Below are 25944 nucleotides of genomic sequence, written 5' to 3' on the forward strand. Positions count from 1 at the left end.
GATGACCCTGGTGATACGATGACAGGGGTGATGAAAGATGATGGTCAGTGGGGAAGGCAGGTTTGGGGGAAGAAAATGGAAAAACCCACATTTTCCTACACATTATTGAGCGAAAGTCTACCCTAATTATTCTTCTTCCCCCCTAATTATTCTTAAGGTGTGCAGCCTCAAGATGCTAACAGTCACTGGGGAAATCAAGGAATTGGTACTGCAGCAGATTTAATAGCCAGCTAAGCTAATTAAAGAAGGCAATGGATCTAATGAGATGTGATCAGGCCTCTTGCAAACAAAAGAAGACACAATTAAAGACAAGCAAAACTGATAATAAAGAAACAACCTAAGGTATATAATTAACCTATAGAATTCAGTGACATGGGATAGATTAACAGATAGTGTAATTTAAGTAGAGCTGTGAGATTTAACAAGCACTTAGCACTTACATGAATAGGTAATGTTTTAGTATCTAATATCCCCAAAGATAAGTATCATTATCATTTGTGAATTTTCACTTAAGATGCTGAAATAGCTGTTCTTTGCTTGCCCTTGGGAAGTTCCCTGAACATGTGCGTCATAGAACCTTAAGTTAATTGGGAGCCACATGAATGCTAGAGTATAACATCACTGAAATAAGAAAGAACACTGACATAATAATTAATCAAAGTTTTCGCTGCCAGGACTTTTGTTCTTTTTTTCAAGATTCTCAATGTTATTTCCAGTTGGATCTCAATGTTCATAATGATGGCTTCCATCACTGCCTCCAGGAGACTAGTCTTTAAAATAACAGTTGTTACTGTCTAGTAACTTTTCTTTTCTCATAGACATCCTCTTTCTTTCTCCAGAGATTTCTTTGTGATACCACACATACAACCCACCCCAGGCAGGGTGAAGGTGGGGTCATGAGTTATTCACAGGCTGGTTCTAGGACAGGGTTACCATGGGACCGGGGGCAGAGGCAGAACGAGCCAGATGCAGGCCTGGGGCAGAGCAGGCAGCCCAGGTAGATGCGGCTTTTGGCAAACAGGCCACTCGTCCAAATGCAGGGGATTCACCACTCTACCGATAAACCGCTGTGTTTTGTTTGTTTACACATTAAATTCAGACTAGCTACCCCTCTGCCTTCCTTCTTCCTTCCAATTTTCTGGATATATCCCGGCAATGCAAAATAACATTTACCTATAAAAAACATTATTCAGGACTTAATTCTTCTGAGGGTTAACTGTATGACGAGTCTTGAAGCCAAAAAGAAAGCCCTGTAGACTCTAAGGCTTCAGTACAGACTGACCAGGATTATTGGTTTCCCTCCTCTCCCTCCATTTGGCCAAATAATCAAGAATGTGAATCATAGCTTTTGTGTGGTCAGGGATCTGCTAAATCCTGCCCCAAAGGCATTCAAGGACTTGCCCAAGCTATTACTGCCCTGTACACTGTGTCTCCGAAAGGTCCAATACCGTTCCACAGCCTAATGGTGCTAGCCCACAATTAATCAAAAACGCATACAAAACAACACTTCTTCATTACTGGCAAACACGGAGGCAGTATTTTCACAGATAAAAATACTGGCTTGGGCTTCTCAGACCTTAGCTGACTCTCAGTTCTGACACTAATCAGCAGTTATAAAACCTCTCTTGGCCTTAACATGAGGGTCGAACAGATGGCTTATGATCTATTTTTGCGTGTGTGGTAAAAAATGCTTAACATTAATTCACCAACTTGACCATTTCCAAGCATACAGTTCTAGAGTGTTAAGTATATTCCTATCCTTGTGCTGACCTCAGAACATGCCCCTCCTGAAAAACTGAAACTCTGCACCCCATTACACAACACCTCCCCATTTCTGCCTCCACCCAGCCCCTGGCGGCCACCACTCTACTTTCTGATTCTATGAGTCTGGCTACTCTAGATACCTCACAGAAGTGGGATAATATAATATTTGTCTGTGTGTGAATGGTTTATTTCATTTAGCATGTCCTCAAGGTTCATCCGCACTGTAACAGGGCAGGATGCCATTCCTTTTCAAGGCTGAGTAATATTCCATGGTATGTATATACCAATTATGTCTATCCATTCATCCATCAATGGACACTTGAGTTGCTTCCACCTATTGGCTATTGTGAATAATGCAGCTATGAACATGGGTATGTAAATATTTTGGATACATTTCCTGTTAATGCACAGAACTTTGCTGAATGAGTATTAATAATCCAATACTACCTGATCATATGCAATTGATTTCCAGAATAATACATTAAGATAATAATCTATTCAATTTAGCTACTATTCATGTTTAAGCCTACATTTCTCCTAGTTAAGGCCTACGATACTATCTAGTACTTCTTGAAGAAAACACCAGCCAGTTTGATGATATCAAAAGCACTGTTCTCAACCAGCAGCTGGTAGTTGGGGAGGACTTAAATCTTCACTCAAATGGCCTCTGTGCAGCCCCACGTGGCACAAAGCAGCTGCTCTCCACATGCTTTGCACCCTAGTATTTAAGGACAATGTGAGAGGAAATTCTCACTGTAGATTTTTTTAAAAATTAACATCAAGGAAAGAGGAGGCAGACGGGCAGAGCCTACCTTGTCGTGCCGTATCAGGAGGGATGTCCTAGAGCCCAGGGCAGAGAGGATCCCAGCGATCTCCACGGCGATGTACCCTGCGCCCACGATGACGCTGCGGCTATGGGGAGAGCAGAGGGCTACTGTTTTTAAATAACCTTATTTTGGAATGATTCTAGATTTACAGAAATGTTGAAAAGCTAGCACAGAGGTGGCCTGTATACCTCCGCTCAGCTCTTCTGAAAGTTAACATCTCGCATAACCGTGGTACAAGTGTCAAAACTAAGAAACTGACATTGGTAGAATTCGACTGAATTCATTTAACTGCATTTACTGCTAGCAATGCAAGTTTAACAAATGATTTCAAAATACTTAAACGACAGCCCTGGCCGGTACAGCTCAATGGACTGAGCGCAGGCTTCAAACCAAAGGGTCGCTGGTTCGATTCCCAGTCAGGGCACATGCCTGGGTTGCAGACCAGGTCCCCAGTAGGGGCCTGTGAGAGGCAACCACACATTGATGTTTCTCTTCCTCTTTCTCCCTTCCCTTGTCTCTAAAAATAAATAAATAAAATCTTTATAAAAATAATAAGATAAAATAAAATATCTGAAGGACAGATATCTATATAATAAAAAATCTTTAAGTCCTGGCTGGTGTGGCTTGGTTCTGCGAACCAAGGAGTTGCAGGTTCGATTCCCAAACAGGGCACTTGCCTGGGTTGCTGGCCAGGTCCCCCATAGGGGGCGTGTGAGAGGCAACCACACGTTGATATTTCTCTCCCTCTCTCCTTCCCTTCCCCTCTCTCTAAAAGTAAATTTAGAAAAATATATAAATAAAACCTCTTTGAGGGCAAGTTTAGATTGACTTATAGCATCTAAAGAAGATAAGTAATGACCGCACGTGTCCTATCATTGGACTCAAAAATCAAACAGTACAGGGTGGGTCACAGAGAAGAAAGGCTGTTCTCTAGCATGTTTAATGCTCTGCAGGCAGAAAACCTAAAAAGACTGCTTTCCTTTCTGTCAAAAGCCTGCCTGGTCTGCATATCTTTTTTTTTAAGATTTTATTTATTTATCTTTAGAGGGGAAGGGAAGTTGGGAAGTATCAATGTATGGTTGCCTCTCCTTAGTCCCCTGCTGGGAACTGGCCTGCAACCCAGGCATGTGCCCTGACTGGGAATCGAACCGCGATCCTGTGGTTCGCAGGCCCGCGCTCAATCCACTGAGCTATACCAGCCAGGGCTGGTCTGCATATCTTAACAGGACATCTTCACGGCAGCTGTGGAACTGCATAGAAGCCCTCTTGTCTCGTATTAACTCTGGCTCCAGGTGAATTAAAGGAAAGGTGTGGGCGAGAATTTTATTTTTTGAGAGTACATTTTTAAAAACTGGGGGTGGTGAAACAAGGAAGGGCTTAGGATAGAAGAAACAACAGGAGGGAGCCTTGGCAGGGCTGCCCTAAGTCAATGAAAAGTCAGAGGAAAGAGGCCTTGGAGACAGGTAGGGGGTTAGCCTGGGCCGAGCTGCCGCTGCCCACTGCTCCCCTAGTTGCAAGTCTCATGGGGTCCCTTAGAGCTGAGGAGAGGAAAGGGAAGATGCACGCCCAAGAGGGAATACAGGCACAGGCATGCACCTGGGAGAGAGAGCACACCACCATGAATTTTTAGTAATCCCCCAAGAAGGCCTTTACGGAAGCACAGGATTAAGGCCTCAAACGCACTGGCAACACTCACCAAGGGAGGGGCAGAGTTGAGCAACACCGACTCCCGAGGGAGTGTAGCTCAGGAGGAGCAAAGGTCCCTGGGCTAGAAGGGTCCCTGCTCCAGGTCCTGGGCTTCACCCCTTCGCGAGTGAAGGGAGGACCCCTCTAACCCAGAAAGCCTCGATTGGCAGCTTCTTCAGATCAGAGAAACAAACTTCCTCATTATCTTTTTTCTCTCTGTGTTATGACAGAGAGAAAACCCATGACAGAAGTTCACTAAGGTTATTTGGACAAATACGTATAAAGAACAGTTTCAGAAAATCTATTTCTGTGAGACTGACAGAGCTTTTATTTACGGAGATCCCTCTGCACTAGTTGTTTTGAAAGCCAGAACCAGGCCCTGGCTGGGTAGCCCAGTTGGTTAAAGCATCGTCCCAACGCACCAAAATTGCAGTTCGATCCCTGGTCAGGGCACATGCAAGAATCAACCAATGAATGCATAAATAACACCAAATTGATGTTTCTCTCTCTCTCTCTCAAATCAATAAATAAAAATTAAAATAAAACAGAATCAGTTATTTGAAACACATTATCAATTGATGCTGTATCAAACTGAAGACAGAAGATAGTTTAGGGCTTTACTATTTATTCTTCAGAACCACCTGTGTTTGGTTCTGGTTCTACAAATTCGGCAACAGCCTCTGACCAAAGGCATGAAAGATCTGAGTCACTTCATGGGGGTATGAGTGAATGAGATACCCACAGTCATAAAAAGAGAAGAGGCAAGAGGAAAGAATTCAGGAAATGCCTACATTGAATGGGGGCCGGGGAGCGGGGACGGCGGTGGTGAGAAATGTCGGCAGGAGAGACCAAGGGAGAACGAACACTGAATTCAGCAGGGACGTTGGCTTACCGGGGCAATTCTTCCAGCTGAAAAAATCCATCACTGGTTATTCCTAGACTGGCACCTGTGCAGGGGAACGAAATATCAATCACACAGACTGGGCTATAACTTGGAAAATAATCTCGAGAATGCATGCAAGCCCCAGCATTTTCCCAGTCATCACACTGTCTGTTCTGACAAGTTCTTTACCGTCCTCACTCGGGAAGCCGCCAACCGTGCCCTCCCTGGGTCAATATTTTTATTTTCTTTCAGAAATAGGAGCAGTGATGACTAAATAACTATCAAATTCCTCTGCAGAACTGAAATTTTCCCAGCTCTCAGAGGGGACTCTTTGCCAGCTCTCCTTCACTCTCCCACACTCTAACAAACTCCTCCCGTTGGTCACGAACCAGCGTTTGCCTCTGGAAGACTCACCTGGGATCTCGCTCTCCTGTGGATGCGAGGGTGTGCCACCTGTTGCGATCAGGATGTGAGAAGCCGTGTATTTTTTCCCACTGACCTCCACTGTGGGCTTGGGATCGCCTGTGAACGCTGCATGGCCAGAGATGATCTGTATATTGGCCTGGGGAAGGAACCATGCGTGACGTGAGCCTGTGCTTCAGATTAAAATGAAAACACTTCCTGAAACTTCTCAGCATTTTCCATTTCTCTTCTGAAGATTTTGACTTTGGGTTTGCTCAGGCCAGGACTTTTCTCAATGTTCGAGCTTCTACAGAACTTTTGTTAATTGATAGTTAGGTGAGGGGGCTTAAAGTAAGAAGAAATAAAGGTGCTATTGTGGGCCAAAACCCAGAGTCCAAAAGAATATATTCAAGTCACCCCCACAAAGAAAAAGATTATATCTTTGTCCACAAGAGTTGACTGAGAAAGCCTTTTTCACTCACAAGAAAAACACACTAAAGAATGATGATGTCTGCAGGCGGAACAGAGGGCTGAGAAAGACAAAAGATGAATAAAGGGTGGGTATTAGAGGCAAAGAGAAATACTACAGGTGAGGCAGGAAGACACAGTGTTTCTGCCTTCTTAAACAAAATGGGAAGAATACCACAAAAGTACATGACATTGAAATTCTGTGCCAGAGATGTGGAGAACTCGGACCCCCACTTGCCCTTACTGTGCCACAGCCTTGATTTGGGGACCTTCAATTCAGCGACTGGAGATTGCCAGCAAGCTTCTGTCAGCTACGTACATACTGGCACGCCAATGTGGCTGACTTACAAGGATAATGGAGCCACACAAGCAGGCTCACCAAAAAGAATGTCTTAACATGTTAGAACGTGCTCGGTTCTGAATTGAGTTATTGCCTCTTTTCTAATCACCCCTCCAGGCCTTCTGTGCCTGTGCTCTGCTTAATCAGGTTGAACCAAGATCAATGCCAAACAACACAAGCCTCTGGAAAAACCTTCCTTCGGGATGTGATGTAACAATTTCCTATGGGCGCCAGACAAAAAGGGATACTTGTCAAGTGGCAATAATAGAGATAATAGCTTGGGGGAAGAACCGATGCAATCTTCACTTTTATTTCCTAGGAAAATTGATAGGAAACTTCCTTTCCTGTTCAGATTTCTTCCCCAGAAAGTCACAGTGAGTTTTACAGCACGCCAAGATTTGTGGGTATTTAAAAATGCTGTTTCTTGAGTGAGTTTCCTATTTCTTTTGCATTTTCACCTAGCTCCACTTTTTAATAAAGTTTGATGTGGGTGTTTAATATAGCAAGTGTTATCTCTATACTCAAGTCTAATAGATTTAAAATATCTTGTCATCAGTGCCTAGGGGACCAAAAGCCCCCAGATATTTTTCCCCTTGACTTGGGAATTAAGATCCCAAAATATCACCATCCGAAAAGAAACCCAATGAGGGATAAGAATCAATATAAAAACATATGAGGTTAGCCCTGGCTGGTGCAGCTCACCAGATTGAGTGTGGGCTGCGAACCAAAGGGTCACTAGTTCAATTCCCAGGCACATGCCTGGGTTACAGACCAGGTCCCCAGCACAGGGCATGAGAGAGGCAACCACATACTGATATTTCTCTCCTTCTCTTCCCCTCTCTCTAAAAATGAATAAATAAAATCTTTAAAAAAAATATGAGATTAGACATCTGTAGGAGTAACTTACACTAAAAACTGGCTTATACACAATCTGCTAATGAGATTACAGAGGCCTGGATACCACTGAGAATCTACTGATCTAAATATAACCTAAGCTACCTTTGAATCTTAGAAACTGCAACGTGAGACCATAAAGGCAAAGGCAGGATGCTGAGATACACACTGTCAGGAAAAAACAGGGTCGATGGTGTGCCAGTGTCTCTGGCATGGTCCCGGCTGGGAGAGGAATGACTTCTAAGTGCGAAGACGGAAAAGAACCCCAGGAGAGCCAAGGATAACGTGTACTGGTTAAAGGCAAACCCGCCTTAGCCCAGTTTTCTCCTTATATGAGAGTTCATTCACACACACACACACACACACACATACAAACATCTTCCGAACCACAATCTGCCCGCCTGAGTAGATTTAGCTACAAAGGACATTATTTGCTCTGAACGAATAACAATTGCAGGTTTCCAGCCAGAGAATGCTCCTGATTTTAATTAATAAGCAGGTACGATCAGTCTCTTGTGTGATGGTTTCTGCATCTAAGCGGAGGGCCAGACCTACGGAGGTACAGCCCTCCGGCGAGGCCTGGTCTCCCAGCTTCGGCACACACTGCCCAGCCTCTGCGGAAAAGGGACCAGCCCACCAAGTCAGAAGCTGCTGGCTCCACAGGTCAACCTCAGAATCATCCATCATAGAAGAAGTAACAGACACAGTAAGAGAGACAGGCAATGGCTACGCTGTGGTCCGGCCACCCTTGTTAGCACACTCCAGCAGACAACAGCAGCTTCTCAAAATTCGGAGCCCAGCACACTCACCTTGGTTAGGTTTTTTTCATAGATGGTGTTCAGTCGGCTCACATAGGCGTCCCGCTTTTCCTTTATGACCCTGCAGTGAAACCTGAATCAGCACCGAGACAGAGGATTCTCCTGTTCCAGCCAGTAACTAGGGCATCTTCCCGGAACACAGAGTCACAGACTGCCAGCACCAACCCGGGGAGTCGCAGTCTCTAAAGACAGTCATCCGCCCTCCCTGCATCCACCTGCCTTCCTGTGTGTGGAGAACCACTATTTCACCCTGTGGAGAATGGTCAGTCGGCATCCATGGTAGGTGAATAAAACTTTTCTTTGCACAGAAGACAAAGAGAGCTCTTTGGGACTGTGCTTAGCATGGTAGCACTAAGAGCTGCTGGAAACTAAATGGTCAGTTGCATCTAAAGGAAGAAATCATTTGCAAATCACATTTGCCACTCAATACTCGTTGAATAAATGAATTTGTCAACAATTTGATGGCACCAAACAGTTCATGGACCCTGGCTGGTGTGACTCAGTGGATTGAGCACTATCCTGGGAACTGAAAGGTCACCAGTTCGATTCCCAGTCAGGGCACATGCCTGGGTTGCAGGCCAGGTCCCCAGCTGGGGATGCGTGAGAGGCAAACAATCGACGTTTCTCTTGCACATCCATGTTTCTCTCCTTCTCTTTCTCCCTCCCTTCCCCCTCTCTAAAAATAAATAAAAAATAAACTCTTAAAAAAGTTCATGGCAGCCCCTTAAAAAATCAACCACAAAGTTGCCACATGACCCAGCAATTCCACTTCTAGGTATAGACCCAAAATAACAGAAAGCACAAACCTGCAGACCAATGTTCAAAGCATGATTATTCACAATAGATAAAAGGTGTGGGGGGGGAAGTCCATTGAAAAGTAAATGGAGAAACAAAATATGGTATATAACTATAAAGGAATATCATTCAGCCTTTAAAAAGATTGAAATTCTGACATATGGCACAGGATGAACTTCAGAAACATGTAAGTAACATAAGCCAGGCATAAATGACAAACATTGTAGAAAGTACCTAGCATTGGCAAATTCATAGACACAGAAGGTAGAATAGAGATACCAGGGGCCGGGAGGAGGGGAAATCAGGAATTTTTGTTTAATGGTACACTGAACAACACTGTTCTTGCTTGGGATGGTAGGAAAGTTCTGGAAAGGGATGGTGGTCATGGTTGCATAACACGATGAATATTCTTAATGGCACTGAAATGACAAGTTTAAAATGGCTAAAATGGGCCCTGGACAGCTCTGGTGGTTAGAGCATCGTCCTGATAGGCCAGCCAAGAGTGCAGGTCCCATTTCTGGTCAAGGCACGTACAAGATTCAAGCAATGAACACAAAAACAAGTGGAAAAACTAATCAATGCTTCTCTCTGTCTTTGTCTCAAATCAATTTTTAAAAAAAGGCTAAAATGAGTATTTTATGCTGTTTGTACACACTTAATGCATACGACTTGATGGGATTAGAGATGAGCATACACATTACCACAATCAAGGCTGTGAACAGATCTATCGCCCTCCAAAGCTTGTTACCACCATACAACACCCCGAAAAGCTTTACGGCATGTTTAATTATGAAAGAAAAAATTACGTTTGTAAAAGAAGCCCTCCAAGAATTAGCACTTACCGCCAATTGAATTTACTGTCACAACTCTGAAAGCCATAATCAGCGTGATCGTGCATAAATTCCGAGTGCATAGCCGTGTTCCACATTACCTGCAGAAAAAGTGCAGCAGGACGTGAGTCCTCGGGGGAAGCGGGAATTGTGGATGAAAGGCAACTACGTAACAGAGAAAATAATAATACTGACCTTCAAACTAAAAACAAAACTCGACATTTTAAAGGAGAACGTCCAGAAATATGAGTGGGCACATTTTATAGGGAGGCTTCTGAAATATGGGAGAAAGCTACTTCTGCAGTTAAATCCCCTAGTTCATAAGCTCTGTAAACCAGGATAAGACTCACAGTCCTTCTGTTAACACTTACTGCTGCTTACCAGTACATTCCCTCTTTGAGTTTCAGATTTCTATAAGCCCTGCCTTTTGTGATTGGTTCCAGGAAACGGAAGTGCACCTGTAGCATTATAGTATGGTGATTTGGAAGGAAGCTACTAGGTAAAAGTTGAGGACTAAAAACTTCTGGAACCATACATTGATGTTTCTCTCCCTTTCTCCTTCCCCTCTAAAAATAAATAAATAAATAAAATCTAAAAACTTCTGGAGTGTGAATTCCTGTTAGGTATGCAGGACTGTGCACATGCCCTTGTAAGAACATAATGTAATCAGATACCTGGAACTCAGAGGTTCAGTGCATCTCTTGTGGAATGCAGCCTACAATCTGTAAAAGCCCTTTAACGCCAAGTGATCATCCTGATAACTGAATTCGGACTGGCACCCAGGACTCCAGATGTCAGCCAAACCATTTTTATCTTGGTCAGGCGAGTCTTAACTCCATTTCTGACAAGTCTTAACATTGCCCCTTTGCACCTTTCTCCCTTTATGCCTAACGATGAATAAACTGATAACTCTGTTGGATTCTGTTTCTTTCATTGAGGTGAAATGCATGTAATAGACAATGAACCATTTTATCTGCTATACTCTTCATCTTAAACAATGCATATGGAAGATGTATCAATACCACAAATAAGTTGTCACTGTAAGAAACACCACTGTACCTATTATCCTGAGGGACCATATTTATTCACTTCCAATTTTAGTACGTATGGTGCTACACCATCTAACTCCCTGGAGAAGGGGCTTCTACGTGAACTGCAGTGGCTTTTCAGCTGAGACCTAATCAGGGCAGTGGCAGGCCCATCCGTGTGGTTCCTTCTCTACCGCCGCCTGCCTCCCTCTACTCTCATGCAGGGGCAGCAACTCTAGGCTCCAGTCTATTCCACAGAACGAGAGGCCACTACCAAGTGATCCTCAAGAACGCAAAAGCATTTTGAAATCAGTACAGTGCTGTAAAAGTGTAAGGTAAGTGTCTAGTATGTGTGGTCAGATCACAATTTTGGAAGTAAGAGAAACGTATGGAAACAAACTCTTGCAAATTCGGCCCCTACACAGATCAGCCCAGATGGCATTTTTTAAAAAATGAGGTTAAAAAATAAAGTAAAATAATGAGATAGCACAAATCAATAGCAGATTTACTAACATAATCAGTTTAAACTACATAAAACAACCTTATAACTAATATATATAAACCATATATTCATAATTGCACACTTCTAAGTAGAACAGATTCCAAAATCTAGGACCAAAAGGAAAAAAATTGAGGAAAATGTCCCACAGGAAAAAAAAAAGAAATTTTCCTAACACAGGAAAAAAAAAAAGCTACTTATACCAGGAGACAGATAATAGGAAACCTTTGTGGAGTTACATTCAGGCGTGCGTCACTGATGAGAAGAGGATGTTTGCTTGCACACCCAAAAGCTTGCCAGTTTAAAATGTAATCTCAGTAACAAAAGGTTGTAAGCCTAGGATTATAACATGTTTTGAAAGGAGTAAAATTATTTGCAAGTATAAGCAAGAGGCAGCTTTGGAAACAAGTGCTGTCATTTCTCCCTCTTTGTCCCAGGTAAGGATGAGTTCGTTTGATGTGACCTACACCGCAGCCACTTTTAGTTGGTTTCTCAGTTACTTTTTGCAGAAGAAATTTCAGCTGAAACAACCTTACTCTAACATAATTTACCAAACACATAAAAGGAGTGTAGAAGGAATAAGAAATAAAAACCCTACCTTTTTGGGTACACATCCGACATTTACCTGGGAAAAAAATTTAAAAGGGCATATTTTAATAACATTAAACTCAACAAACCTGCAAGAAATGAACCCCAAGCATCCACCCAGGAGACTTCTTTCTGTTCTAAGCCACAACCTACAGTTATTTCCTTTTTCCTTGTATAGAGTTGGAAAAGATATGAACATTATTTTTGTAATGTGACAAGGCAGAGAATTTCACTCATCATCGTTTTCTCAAGAAAAGCAGAGAGAGAACAATTCCACTCCCAGGGGGCCGTGCACCGCAGGGTACTCGTCAGGAGACAGCAGAGCCTGACCTTGCGCAGAACCCAGAGGGAAGTAGCAGAGAATAGCAGCGTGAAGTGAGGGGACCATCCAGCTATGCAAGAGCAAGCCAGCCATCTGAGCAGCTGTCTCAGAGGGTTTCGGGGACCCCCACTGCAGAGCCCCGGTGTAAAACACCCAGAACGTCCCCTCTGAGAAAGCCTCTAGTGGAAATCGACATTATGCTCCAGGACCAAAGGACAATGATGAGTCAAGTAGCCAGGTTCAACTACGCTAGGAAGTCTTTTGCACTTATTAGAAAACAGATCACAATTTTGGTTCTCAGCCTTCTAGCAGCCAATACACAAAGAGAAGCACAAGTGCTAGTACAATTTCATGTAAAAACTAACTAGTTGTTTAAGAAAATAACTATTTACACCCATTAGAGTTGAGAAAATTCTTTCCAAGGGTCTGTGTGAACAAGCTGTTACATGTTTACGTACAGACTTCCGTTTACATCCATTTATTTCCTTTTGATCACTTAAAATAACCATAAAAACAAAAAAAAGCAAAACAAAAACTTAGGTTAAGAGTAAGATTGATTAAAATGCCCAGAGGGTGACGAAATTTGGACTTGACCAAATGGGTAAACACTCTATGTGCCCTAGCAGAGGAGTCAGCTGTAGAAGGAAAAACTAGATCAATACCACTCTTTTTTCAAATTAAATCTGTCTGGTGACATTGGTCAATACAATTATATAGGTTTCAGGTGTACGATTCTATGACACATCTGTACATTGCATTGTGTGCCCACCTCCCAAAATCAAATCATCTTCTATCACCATATAGTTGACCCCCTTTGCTCTTTACCACCCCACCAACCCCCTTTCCCTCTGGTAACCACCATACTGCTGACTGTGTTTGTGAGTTCCAGTTTGAGATCCCACATATGAGTGAAATCACACAGTTCTTGACTTTTTCTGTCTGACTTATCTCACTTAGCGTGATATTCTCAAGATCTACCCTTGTTGTTACAAGTGGCAGCATTTCATCTTTTCTTAGGGCTCAGTAGAACCATATCTTCTTTATCCAATCATCTATCAAGATATTTTTGGTTGTTTCCATGTCTTGGTCACTGTGAATAATGCTGCTATGAACACAGGGATGCGTATATCTTTACAAATACATATTTTCAAATTTAGGAGGTAGATACCCAAGAGGGGCTGCTGGTTATATGGTAACTCTATTCTTAATTTTTTGAGAAGCCTCTATACTGTTTTCCTTAACGATACCAGTTCACATTCACATCAGCGGTGAACGAGGGTTCCTTTTCCTCCACAAGCTCTCTAGCACTCACTGTTACTTGTAGATGGAGAGCCATTCTAACAGGTGTGAGGAAGTATCTCACTGGAGTTTTCATTTGCATTTCCCTAATAGCTAGTGAAATTGAGCATCTTTTCATAGATCTGTTCGCCATTTCTATGTCATCTTGGGAGAAGTAAGTATCTGTTCATGTCCTCTGCCTGGTTTTTACTCGGATTGTTCAGTTTCATCGTTTTTGTCGTTGAGTTGTATGACTTCTTTAGGTATCTGGGATATTAACCCCTTATTGAAAGTGCTGTTTGCAAATATCTTCTCCCATTCAGTTGGTTGCCTTTTTTAGTTGTTGATGATTTCTTTTGCTGTGCAGACAGTTTTTAGTTTGACATAGACCCATTATTTCTATTGCTTTTGCTTCCCTTGTCTTTGAGGTCAAATTCATAAAATCCTTTAGACAAAGGCCTATAAGTTTAGTATCTACATTTTTCCTATATAATTTATTGTTTCACATTTTATATTTAGGTCTTTTATCCATTTTGAGTTAATTCTTGTGTATGGTGACATGTAACAGTCTAGTTTTATTCTTTTGCATGTGGCTTTCCAATGATCTCAGCACCATTTATTGAAAAGGCCACCTTTTCTCCATTGTATGTTTTGGGCTCTTTTGTCAAAGATTATTTGCCCATATACACGTGTGTTTATTTCTGGGTTCTCAATCTTGTTCCATTGGTCTGTGTGTCTGTTTTGCTGCCAATAATACGCTGTTTTCATTATAGTCACTTTGTAGTATAATTTGAAGTCAGGGAGTGTGATACCTCTGGCTCTGTCCTTTTTTTTCAGGATTTCTTTGCCTATTTTGGGTCTTTTGTGGTTCCATGCAAATTTGATTATTTTTTTCGTTCTATTTCTTTAAAAAACATTGGGATTTTAATGGGGACTGCATTACATTTGTACACTGTTTTAGGTAATATGGCAATTTTAACTATGTTGATTCTTCCAATCCATAAACATGAAAAATCTTTCCATTTCATTGTCTTTCTCAATCACTTTGAATAATGCTTTAGAGTTTTCAGTATATAGGTCCCTCACATCCTTTGTTAAGTTTATTCCTAGATATTTTATTCTTCTTGTTGCAATTGCAAAAATAATTTTAGTTTTCATTTTTCTGAAATCTCATTGTTATTATATAGTAATACAATGGATTTTTGTCCATTGATTTTATATCCTGCAACTTTGTCTACTCTTTCTTATAGTTTTTGGTGGTGTCTTTATATAAAGAATCCTGTCTGCAAAAAGTAACAATTCTACTTCTTCAAAAAAAAACACTTTTTTAGAGAATTTTTATGAGTTTATTTGAGCCCAAGTGACAACACTGCCGGAACGCAAGATCTCAAGTGCTGCCTAATTTTACTTCTTCATTCCCAATTTGGATGCTTTTTAAAATTTCTTTCTCTTGTCTGACTGCTCTGGCTAGAACCTCCAGTACTATGTGAAACAAGACGGGTGAGAATGGGCAACCTTATCTTGTTCCTGAACCTGGAGGAGAACTTTCAGTTTTTCACCACGGACAATGACATTAGTTGAGGGTTTGTCAAAATGGCCTTTATTATGATGAAGTCCTTTCCTTCTATATCCATTGTATTGAGTGTTTGTCATAAATGGATGCTATATCTTATCACATGCTTTTTCTGCATACATTGATGTGATCACATGGTTTTTACCCTCTATCTTGTTAATGTGGTATATAATGGGAATACCACCATGTATTACTTGTATAATTCATCAGAACAAAGAAATAAACCAAAATGATTTTACCTGGGTAGTGGGATTTAGATGTGAATTCTTTCATCTCTCTCGTCTGTTTTCAATATTTTATATAAAGCCATTTTTTTATTATATGGAAACAAAAGGCCTCTAGACATAATTTATATCAGGTGCTTACAGCCCTGCTAATCATGACCGTAAGAAACTAGGTTGGCTCTCTGTAAGCACAAAGATACCAGCCTATTCTTACAATAGAATCTTCTCTGACTGTCCTATGTTGAAACTTAAACCTCATACACACTTGCCAAGGGATTTCATATGAAATACCAGATTAAAAGGAATCTGCCCAAATCCCAGTAAGATTGCAAATGTCTGAAAAAGTGGGTCTTATTGAATAGTAACTTTCTATTCTTCTAATATTCTATTTGCTAGCAGCATACCTGCTACAATTTCATTATGATCCTACTATTTGTTATTATTATGCNGAAATTAGGTTGGCTCTCTGTAAGCACAAAGATACCAGCCTATTCTTACAATAGAATCTTCTCTGACTGTCCTATGTTGAAACTTAAACCTCATACACACTTGCCAAGGGACTTCATATGAAATACCAGATTAAAAGGAATCTGCCCAAATCCCAGTAAGATTGCAAATGTCTGAAAAAGTGGGTCTTATTGAATAGTAACTTTCTATTCTAATATTCTATTTGCTAGCAGCATACCTGCTGCAACTTCATTATGATCCTACTATTTGTTATTATTATGCACTCGGAAATTAAAAGGAGTGAATTGTTTCTGTAGAGTTCTCAAGTTATCAGTCATTTGTTTTGTTTTCCTCCTAGAAAGAGTTAGGTCATACACTTTCTAGTTGTCTACTTCAATTCTTCTATGAGATGATGCCACAATAAGGATTCATAAGGCAACAGAATCAGGAACTCACAGGATTGAGAGAAGGATGCGGAATTCAAGCCTAATAAAGTACTTTATGTTAGCAATTAGAACAATTTATGGCTTTCTACCTAGACTGCTCTCCCATCTGAATAAGCCAAGAATATACTGTTTCTCGTCATCCAAGTGTTTGATGAAGCCATGGGGTATATGGAGCGAGCCCATTCTAAGGAAGGAAGACGGCAGATGTTTCTTGGGTGAGAGAAGACAGAAAGGCAATGGAATCCTAGTAGGAAGAGGAAGGCCAGCCCTGCGTTGGATGGTTTTATCATCAGACCTGGCTTCTCCAGTTCACTTGGCAAAGTGCTTTTCATCCACAACTTCATACTCTGCAATTTGCAGCTGAAGTTCATTTAAAGGCTTCAACTAGGGCAGACTCCAGTAGTACTTTCTCCAAAAGCAGAGAAGATTTCAATATATTAAATAAATGTACTCTGCCTGTCCTCCAGTCAACCTTCTCCTGCTTCCCAGGGATCTTCAAAAGCAACTCAAATTGTCATGAGGCATTAAATACTCTGAGTCACTCTCATGTATTAATTTACTCCTTCTGCACATTTTAAGCTATCTGAAAGCTATTTAAGGCATTTTTTAAAAAGGTTTCAAATATGGCCGTGGCCAGTGTGGCTCAGTTGGTTGGAGCATTGGCCTGTAATCAGACGGTTGGGAGTTCATCCCTGGTTCAGGGGCAGGCAGGTGCAACCCCTGGGACAGATGCGTGTGATCCCCAGTAGGGCCACCAACCCCGGTCCTGGAGTGTTCAGGAGGCAACCAATCACACTTCTTTCTTACTTTGATATATCTCTCTCCCTTCCTCTCTTTCGCCAAAAACAATGGAAAAAATATCCTAGGGTAAGAATTAAAAAACAAGTTTGGAATATGCTTTTATGGGCCAAGACAGCCTGACTTTCACTTGTGCCAAGTGTATGACTAACTCAGGTTTAATTTTTTAATTTGCAACCATTCATTCATTCAGAAGTATTGGCTACGCACACGCTCGCTGGTGCCAGGCATTATGCAAACCAGAGCATTAACCCATACACCCCCAGTCCCATGCAGCCCCACAGTCCTACCCGGGGAGAAAAGAGAGACAGAGACTCGGCCTATCCAAGACTGACTCCAGGGGCAACAGCAGAATCACATAATCAAATCCGAGGAAGGGGGTGGTGGGAAACAGAAACCTTTCTGGGCTGGGAATCCACGCTTCAGTGCAGCACACTTCAGGCACTCGGGATATGGCTGAAAGGAAGCCCTTGACTCTGCAGCACTATTTCCCCTATTTTGGCAACTCTGCAGGTTGTAGAAACCTAGTTACACTTCAGCACAACACAATTGATTCTTAGCTGCCCCTTTGATTTGAAGAAAGACGAGAACAATTAGTTGCCTACTAAGAGGGTGGGCAGGTGTGGAGAGCTACGTATGGACAGTCACGCTCAACCCTCTTTCCCCACGTCAGGCTGACAAGTGCAGTAAGTTCTGAGAGCTAATTACAGTCACACAGACATGAGCTTGACTCTCAGCCCTCCCACCTACTGGCTGTTGGTGGGTTAAGTTTCTAAATCTCTCTAAGCTCAGTTTCTTACTACATAAAATGAGAAAGAGAATACTTACATTATAGGTTATGAGAGTATCAGGCATGATGTGTACAAAGCACCCATTTTCTAATTTACGACAGACCCTGATCCCTCTGAATTATTTCTGCTGTCTGCCGGCTCCCTGTGTGCACCCAAGGCATATGGCAAAGAGAGGAGATAAAATCATTCAGTCACTGGCTCCCTTTCGGAAACAGGTCAACTGATGGCAAAGAAAGCTTGCCTGGCATTACCAGGGCAGTGGGGTGATGGGTTCTCAGGGCTCACTTCCCAGGGGTGCACACAGCTGATAATGGCAATGCTTTCTACCTGGCTAATCTCACAGAGCCCCCATTCTCCAAGTGGGCATGGACCACAATAAGCTGTAGAAAGAGACAAGTTTCTTGCACCCACCCCTGTGTGCACCCACCATCAGGCACTCCTGAGGCTCTGCCTCCCTTTGCAAACTGACAGTCCACCTCTGAGAACTCCTGTTCCAGACTGGTGTTCAGGATCCTTCTGTTCGGCTGGCCTGCCGGCATTGGCTCACAGTGAAGACAGGAGCACTGCCCCCCCCGCCCGGACTCGGATGGCACATGTAAAGACCCCGATGTCACACGTGGTACAATTCAGGAGCTTCACCACTTTTCCTAGGACTAGCCCTTTTACCTTCAGTGCTGCCTGGGTAAAAACACCACATTGCCCGTGGGGGCGGTAAAACAAGAACTTGGTTACATTACAACCGGACCTGTCAGGAATGTCACATGTGCCCATGTAAACTTCCTTCTCGTTCCCCCACTTCTGCGCCCACCGTGGAGTTGCCCACAGTCCCCTTGTTTTCCTTCTGCTGGGTGAAGTCTGCGTCAAGACTGACAAGCAGGAGAAAGGAACCCTTGGAAAATAGACCAGTCATCGTTTACTAGGCAAAACACTACTGATTCACGAGTTCATTGTTTCAACAACTGTATGTATTGAGAAACTACTTGCTGCAGGACCAGTCTAGGAACTTGGAAAACACAGATGACTAGACCGAAAACCCCTATCTTTGCCAAGTTTCATCAACTTTGCACCAACAGTGACCAAATAAAATGCTGTCTGGACAACACTTGGCCTGGCCTTGTATGATTCTAACACTGATTCCAACTGGTGGGTGTGTGTGTATGTGTGTGTGTGTGTGAGAGATCATACACTGCCAAGCAATTAAATCAATTCTGACACCATCTACCTGGAGATAGCATCAGACCCCACATGTTAATAATGGCTCAGTCCTTCAAGACTGCCCCCCTGTCACGGCAGTAAATGGGGTCCCGCTGCCCACCACCACCCTCTAGGCAAAGTTCCAGGGGCAAAGGTTTGGTGATAAAAGAAGGGAATCTTTGTTCAAGAGCTCCACAATTTTGGAATAACAGCTTTCCACATGAATTGGTCACTTACCTCCATTAGTTAAGACTAAGCTCTTTAACACCTGAGTTTTCCTACCATACCCCATTAGTTTTTTTAAAATTTAATCTTCATTATATTTTTTTACATTACCTTTTAGTCCTCTTATTCCCTCTCCCTGCAGTAGTCACCACACTGCTGTCCATGTCCCTGAGTCCTTTTTGCTCAACTCCTCCACCCGCTAACGACCGCCACCACCAGCTGTCATCCTGCTCTCTATGAGTCTTCCCCATTTTCCCTGTTGGTTCAGTTTGTTCATTAGATTCCACATATGAGTTAAATCATGTGGTATTTGTCTTTCTCTGACTGTTTATCATTCCCCCTGTTAGCTTTATCTTACTTCCATAGGGTTAGTTTACAAACTAAAACAAAAGGTACAAAAGCTACACAATTCTGGAAGAAGGGCAGGCCTCTGCTTTAAAGCCTGTTTCCTGTAGAACACCCAGAGAAGAATAACCCCGCCACCCTCGGCCAGGCCAGCCCAGTGCTAGGCTGTGCCCGGCGTTCTTTCCCGATCGTGCAGGCATTCTCCAGGGAGAGCCTGAGAGCCAAAGAGCCCCGGGCCCCCAGTCCGAGGGCCCTTCTTTTACTTCCTATCTTCTTGCCCATAATTGCGTGCTCTCTAGAGGCATTCAGCTTCTCAGCCAATCCCCTCCTATACTGCCTAGGGTGGCCTGGGCAAACGCCTCCCTCCTATGGCCCCTCCCTACTTCTCCCCTAAACCTGATCGGATCTCTCTGCACCACCACCCCGACCCGCCCCCCACCCTCCCACCCCGCGCCACTTCAGACACCAGTCCAAGTCCAGTTATCGCCTGGGTTTTGACCAACCAGCTCTAGGTCAGAGGTTCTACAGAACCACTTCTTGGTGTTGATTAATTTGCTAGAGCAGCTCACAGAACTCAGAAAGGCATTTTATTTGCTAGGTTACCCGTTCATTATAAAAGAATATAATTCTAGAACAGTCTGATGGAAGAGACACATAGGCCAAGGTATGGGGAAAAGGGTACAGAGCTTCCATGCCCTATCAGAGTGCACTATGCCCCCAAACCTCTGCATGTTCACTAACTGGAAAGCTCTCTGAACCCCGACCTTTTGGGTTTTTTATGGAGGCTTCGTTCCGCGGGCATGACTGAGTCACCGGCCATTGATGACTGGCTCAACCTCCAGTCCTTCTCCCCTCCCCAGGGGTCAAAGCGGTGGGACTGAACAGCAACCCCGATATCACAGGGTTGGTTCTCCTGCCAACAAGCCCCCGCCAAGATACCTCACAGCCAAGATACCTCACAACGTGACTTCAGGTGTGATAGGGACAGAAATCCAATTAGTGCCATTTGTGCCGACCACACCCAAGGACAGAAGTCAGGGGAATAAATCTCACTCTGGCACATCAGTGTAAAGCTGATGAATGTGCTACTGCCAACCTCCTAGAAAATGCCCACCTTTAGAAAACAGGAACGAGCCCTCGAGACAAGCACGCCTGTGACTTCCTTCCCTCTGAGACATGCATCTCTACTCTTCTTGCCTAAAGTCTAAGCGTTCCCACAAGACTTGCAACCAGGAGAGCAACGGGCAGCTCATTTTGGGCTTAGCCCCTGATCCTATGTTCAGGGCCCCCTTTGTCTGACCCCGCCGTGAGCTGACAGCAGCCCCACCTGGGCTCACTCCTCTCCTATCACTTTTCGAGGGAGCCAAAGCAGGGCACTGCCTAGGCTCTCTCCCCCGGGGTTCGTCTAGGCTAAGCCCCCCCTTTGTCTCCCTGTCACCAACTTTAATAGTCACACTTTCAAAATGATCTGGACTTTTTAGTGAAATCTTTCCTGCACGGAGTCGAGAACTCACACGCTCCTGGTTGGCATGTGGCACACCGGCTTTGGGCCGGTTGTTTCTGGTGACACTTCCAGAAAATCCGCATTTCTCACCACAACCACCTACCCATTAGCTTTCCGTCTCTTCTATTAGAGACCCCCTCTGCTCCAGTCCAATCCGATCACACAACATTGCCTGTCTCTAGGCCTTTGCCTTGACTCTATCCTCACAAAAGTACGTATCCACCAAGTGCAGAAAGATACCGTCTACATGAAACCATCCCGTGGTGGCCAGGCAGAAATGGTTAATTACAACTCCTTTCCACTACTGTCGTTTATTATTAACGCAGCAATCAACACACACCTGCCTATATCTTGTCCTCACTATATCGTAAATTCTTTGAGGGAAGGGAACTTTGTCTTACAAATGTTGGCATCGACCCTTTTCTCTCAGCCAGCCCCAGTTTACCACTTAGGATACAAGAAATAAAGACATGGCCAAATGAAATTATATGCTTAAGAAAGTCTCAAGTTTCCCTACACCGGCTTGGAAATTCCTGCACGTAAGAAGTTTATTTCTGCAAGCCCAGACATTGGAATCTGAACAAACAAACCTAAACTCATGTCTTACAAGTTGGTTATATCCTCTCTTATATTCAACACATACCAACACCCTTCCTTGTACAAAACCCAGTTTGAGAAGAACCCAATGGAATGGCAGGAAAGGGGAGGGGATTACCCCGAGAACATCAATGCTCACGGGAAAATAAAAGTTGCTGCAGGAGCACGAGGGGAGACACTTTAGGAAAGCCCTGCAGTGTAACACGCCCACTGCCCTGAGCTGACCTACGCTCACTCTCAGTAGTTTATCTCTTAGAGCAGGGGCGTCAAACTCATTTTCACTGAGGGCCACATCAGCCTCGAGGTTGCCTTCAAAGGGCCAAAATAACTTTAGGACTGTATACATGTAACTACTCCTTAACTGTTAAGGAGTTGAAATTACACTCGGCCCTTTGAAGGCAACCACAAAGCTGATGTGCCCCCCCCGCCCTCGGTGAAAATGAGTTTGACACCCCTGCTTTAGTGTATTCACTTGACAAACAAGGACCTAGATACGAGACAGCCCCTTCTTGACCAATACCAGTAGAACCGGATAACGCCAAGGAACCCCACAAGCTTATTACGAAATAAATAGGGAAGAGAAGAATGAGGTACAAATGCTCCAGGCAGTCAGACAGACATGAGCAGAGCAAGGATGAAAGGCCAGGTACGAAAGGTCACTAGGATGGAAAGGGGGCAGGAGGGGTGGTGGTTAGCACAGGAAAAAGTGGGAAAACAAGGACCTCCCCCAGGGTGACCTTTCTCCTCCTCTAGCATGTCACTGCCCATGTGGTCTAGACCCGCTTCGAGGGGGCAGGAAAATAGGTCTTCCGCAGTAAGCCCCCAGGAAAATGAGGTGCTGACCTGTATCAAAAGCATCTAGGCCTCGGTTGTGTTTCAGCTCCAGGCCCGGAAAAGCAGCCACACCAGACAAGGGACGCCATGGCTGACAGCAAGACCAGCTGCAGTGACCAAAGACCTCCTGTCCGGTGCTGACCAACCGGTGGGAGACCATGACCCTGAAGGACATGCCTGGAAAGCTGATGAACAGCTTTTTCTGGGACCTCTCCTAAAACTGAATCCTCTCCTGGGACCACTCCTAAACCCCCCACCCCTAAAAAGCCCTTAGAATGGAAGACCCAAGGCAGCTCTCCCCGAGGAGCCCATGGGCGCCTTTCCCCAGCCCTCCCCTCAGCCCTCCCCTTGCCCCTCCTTCTCCTAAGCTCTGAGGGCCCCTCCTTTGGCCTCTGTAACTTGTTTCCTGAGCCCATATCTCCTACAGCTCACTTCTTCTACCTTTACGACTTTCTAAATACACTTTCTTTTTTAATTCATTTTTAAAAATTGATTTTAAAGAGAAAGGAAGGGACAGAGAAAAACACTGATTTGTTCTACTTATTTATGCCTTCATTGGTTGATTCTTGTGCGTGGCCTGACGGGGTATCGAACCCACAACCTTGGTTTATTGGGTCAACGCTCTAACCAACTAAGCATCCTGGCCAGGGCTAAATAAACTTTCTCGTATAGTTTGAGTCTTGGCCCTGGATTCTTTCTTAGCCAGAACTCAAGTCCAGGTCTGCTCTGACTCCACCAGTCCACACCTAGTGCCATTTTGCTGCCAATATGGAGATGAGCAATAACCACATTGTCAGGAGACCTTCAGTGGCACCTCCTCAACCCTTCTGCAGAGACATACTTCTCACTGTGTTTCTCTGGACTAAGGTATAAAGGTGCAAGTACATAATTAACAGGGATTGTTTTCCTTTTCTCATTCCCATTTTCATTCTGAACTTGAAAAATCAGGACTGGACAAGGAGTCACCCCTTTCATAGCTGTTGGTATCAAGTTTCACTCATTTCAAGTCAGGCTAGTAAGCCAGGGCAAGAGGAATAAGGAGAAAAAGAGTCCAACAGCCTAACAATGCACAGCCACATAGTAAATCCTATCTTCCACAATCAAGGACAGTTAAGATTTCAATGGTCTAAACTTCTCCCCAACCAGAGGCTCTGGAGATAGATGGCAAAAATCCAATTAGCGCCACTGGCCAAACACACCCAAGGACAAAGGAAGTTACAGAATAAATTTCAGTTTGGTACACCAGTGTAAAGCTGATGAATATTCTATTGAATCCTCCCTAAGACTTCCTCTAAACTACCAGACTTTAAAAACCCTCATAATGTGGGTTCAGTGCACTCTCTCCCTCCCAGGCGCACGCTGTCCCTTCCCCTTCCCCCCCTCCCTCTCCCTCTTCTTCCCCCACAGGCATACATCTCCTAAACCCCAAATGACCCCACAAGGCTTGCAACCAAGGACTAATGGGCAGTGACAGCTTATCCAGGGCTAACCCAGGGACCCTGTCCCCAAGATCCCTTTTTCTGACTTCTTAGTGAGCCAAAGCAGCCCGGTCCAGACTCGTTTCCCCACTTAGTCCCTCTTCTGTTGCTTCTTCTATCCTAGGTCCTTTTTGGTTTCACTGTCCCCAACTTTAATAAACATCCTCTAGAAATCACCTGGATTCCTGCTGTGCGATATTTCCCGCACTAAGAACCCACGCCAACAGCCGACCCGAGGCAGACGCTCTGAAGGCCAGGTGCCCTTTCCGGCAACAATTTCACATATGGTCATGGAGCAAGGTATTTGGCTAAGAGGTGCGCACATACAGGAACCCATCCCTGCCCTTAAGGAGTTCCCAGTTCAGTATAACTTAAACGTCAGTCTCCACAGGAATTTAGAGCACCCATCCCCAATCCCAGGTTATTCTTGGAAACATATTAATACTAACGGCAAGTACCTCACCCAAGTCTTGTGATAGGAAAGCCCACAGCAATAACTTAGGAACGAAACTTCTTAAAAATGATAGTTTTTCAATCGCAGGATTTATAACCCTTTTTAGGTAGTTTTAAAATGCATGCCTGCCCTCCCCCCCCCACCCCAGACAAAACCAGCTAAAGGCTTAAAAATCCATTTAATAGTAAATTCGACATCAAAGTAACCTGTAGTCTGTGGTTCTCAACCTTAGCTGAAATTCAGAATCGCCTATGTTGCTTCTAAAAATCCCAACAGCCAGCCTGCACCTTAGACCATTGAAATCGGAAGCCATGGGGCAGAGCCCAGGCAGAGTTTTTTCAACTCTTCAGGTACTTCCAAAGTGCAGCCAGGGGTGAGAAAATCACTCTGCCCTTGAAGTTGAAGGGAGGGGACCAGGATTCTCTTTGCTCAATGATATAGACTCCCCTCTCCCCATACACAGAGGCCACCTGCAGGTTTTTCAGGTGCAGTTTCGTGTTTCATGGATCTGGTCATAAACTCAAGCGTGGAAGACAATATTCTTCCACCTTGAGGAGTGAGGACACGGGCAAGTTACGTTAAATTTAACCACTTGCGGCTATCGCTAATTTGGCGCCTGGGCCTTAACAGACTCAGGCTTAGGTCTGAGGGGCGCAGAGACGCCCCTTCAGACGACTTCCATCTAAATCTGCTGGGATCCTGCCTTCAGGAGCGGCAGTAAAGCAGCGAGGGAGCACAGAGCTGGCATCTTACAGGCCCGGGCCCGGAGGCACCGAGTGCACTGGGAAGGAGCGCAGGCGGTTTCGGGAGAAGCTTAGGGAAAGTGGGGCTGTGGATCCCAACGCTGCAGCAGAGACAGAGGCACGAGAAGCGCCGGGAGGGACCGGTACTCACGCAAGTGCCGCCCAGCTTGTGGCTCTCCACCACCGCAACCCTGGCGCCCAGCTCGGCCGCCCGGCGCGCGCTAGCCAGCCCTCCGGAGCCGCCACCGATCACCAAGTAGTCGTAGGCCACAGCGCCGGCGGGGGGCGGGGGGCCCTGGGGCTGCGACTCCTGCCTTGTCGCCATTGCGCGAGCGACTGCACAGGCCGCCTGGGTCTGAGACAGCGGGAAGCCGGCGAAGGAGCGCGCCACCTGCCGCAAGCTCTGCCGCGCGCTGGCGCGCAGGGTCCCCAGCAGCAAGGCCATGCACGCGGAAGCACGCGCAGCGGGGCGGCCCCGGGGCGGGCCCCGGGGAAGGAGGGGGCCGCGGGCAAGCACGGCCTCACGGAGATGACTCAGCAACTGGGGCGTGGCAGGATGGAGTGCTGGGCCGGGCAAGGGCCTCCGGGCAGGCCTCGGCTCCTTGAGACTTGGGTGGACAGGTGCCAAGGGGCCGCCCCAACTCCCAGCGCCACCTCTAGCTGTTCTACCTGCGTGCAAGCCACCTTCCCTGCCCAAAGTGAGGAGGTGAGGGTGGTGGGAGTCGGAGTAAATCACTCCGCCTTCGTAGTCACCGCACCTGGGTCCCGCACTGGAGTAACCTCAAACAGATACGTTTTGAAGCCCGTGGGGCGAGGAAAGATGAACGCCCGCTATTATTTCATCCAGCCTTTGGAGAATTGCCCTCCAT

At 44.7% G+C, this 25944-nt stretch overlaps 1 protein-coding gene across 1 annotated transcript in view; it reads right to left on the minus strand.

The window, feature by feature from the left end:
- The window catches only part of GSR (glutathione-disulfide reductase), a 36143-nt gene extending 10591 nt beyond the window's left edge, over positions 1–25552 (minus strand). Inside the window, exons 1-7 of the mRNA XM_037055313.1 lie at positions 25227–25552; positions 11833–11859; positions 9720–9808; positions 8074–8143; positions 5575–5722; positions 5170–5224; positions 2577–2676 (exon numbers count right to left, since the gene is read on the minus strand). Coding sequence (XP_036911208.1) covers positions 2577–2676; positions 5170–5224; positions 5575–5722; positions 8074–8143; positions 9720–9808; positions 11833–11859; positions 25227–25520 — 783 coding nt within the window. The 5' untranslated portion in view covers positions 25521–25552. The remainder of the gene's footprint in view (positions 1–2576; positions 2677–5169; positions 5225–5574; positions 5723–8073; positions 8144–9719; positions 9809–11832; positions 11860–25226) is intronic.
- Between the last annotated feature and the right edge of the window lie 392 nt (positions 25553–25944).

This window comes from Sturnira hondurensis, unplaced genomic scaffold, assembly GCF_014824575.4.
Source record: "Sturnira hondurensis isolate 20B ecotype Veracruz unplaced genomic scaffold, ASM1482457v3 Scaffold0008640, whole genome shotgun sequence".
In the NCBI taxonomy this organism is placed as follows: domain Eukaryota; kingdom Metazoa; phylum Chordata; class Mammalia; order Chiroptera; family Phyllostomidae; genus Sturnira; species Sturnira hondurensis.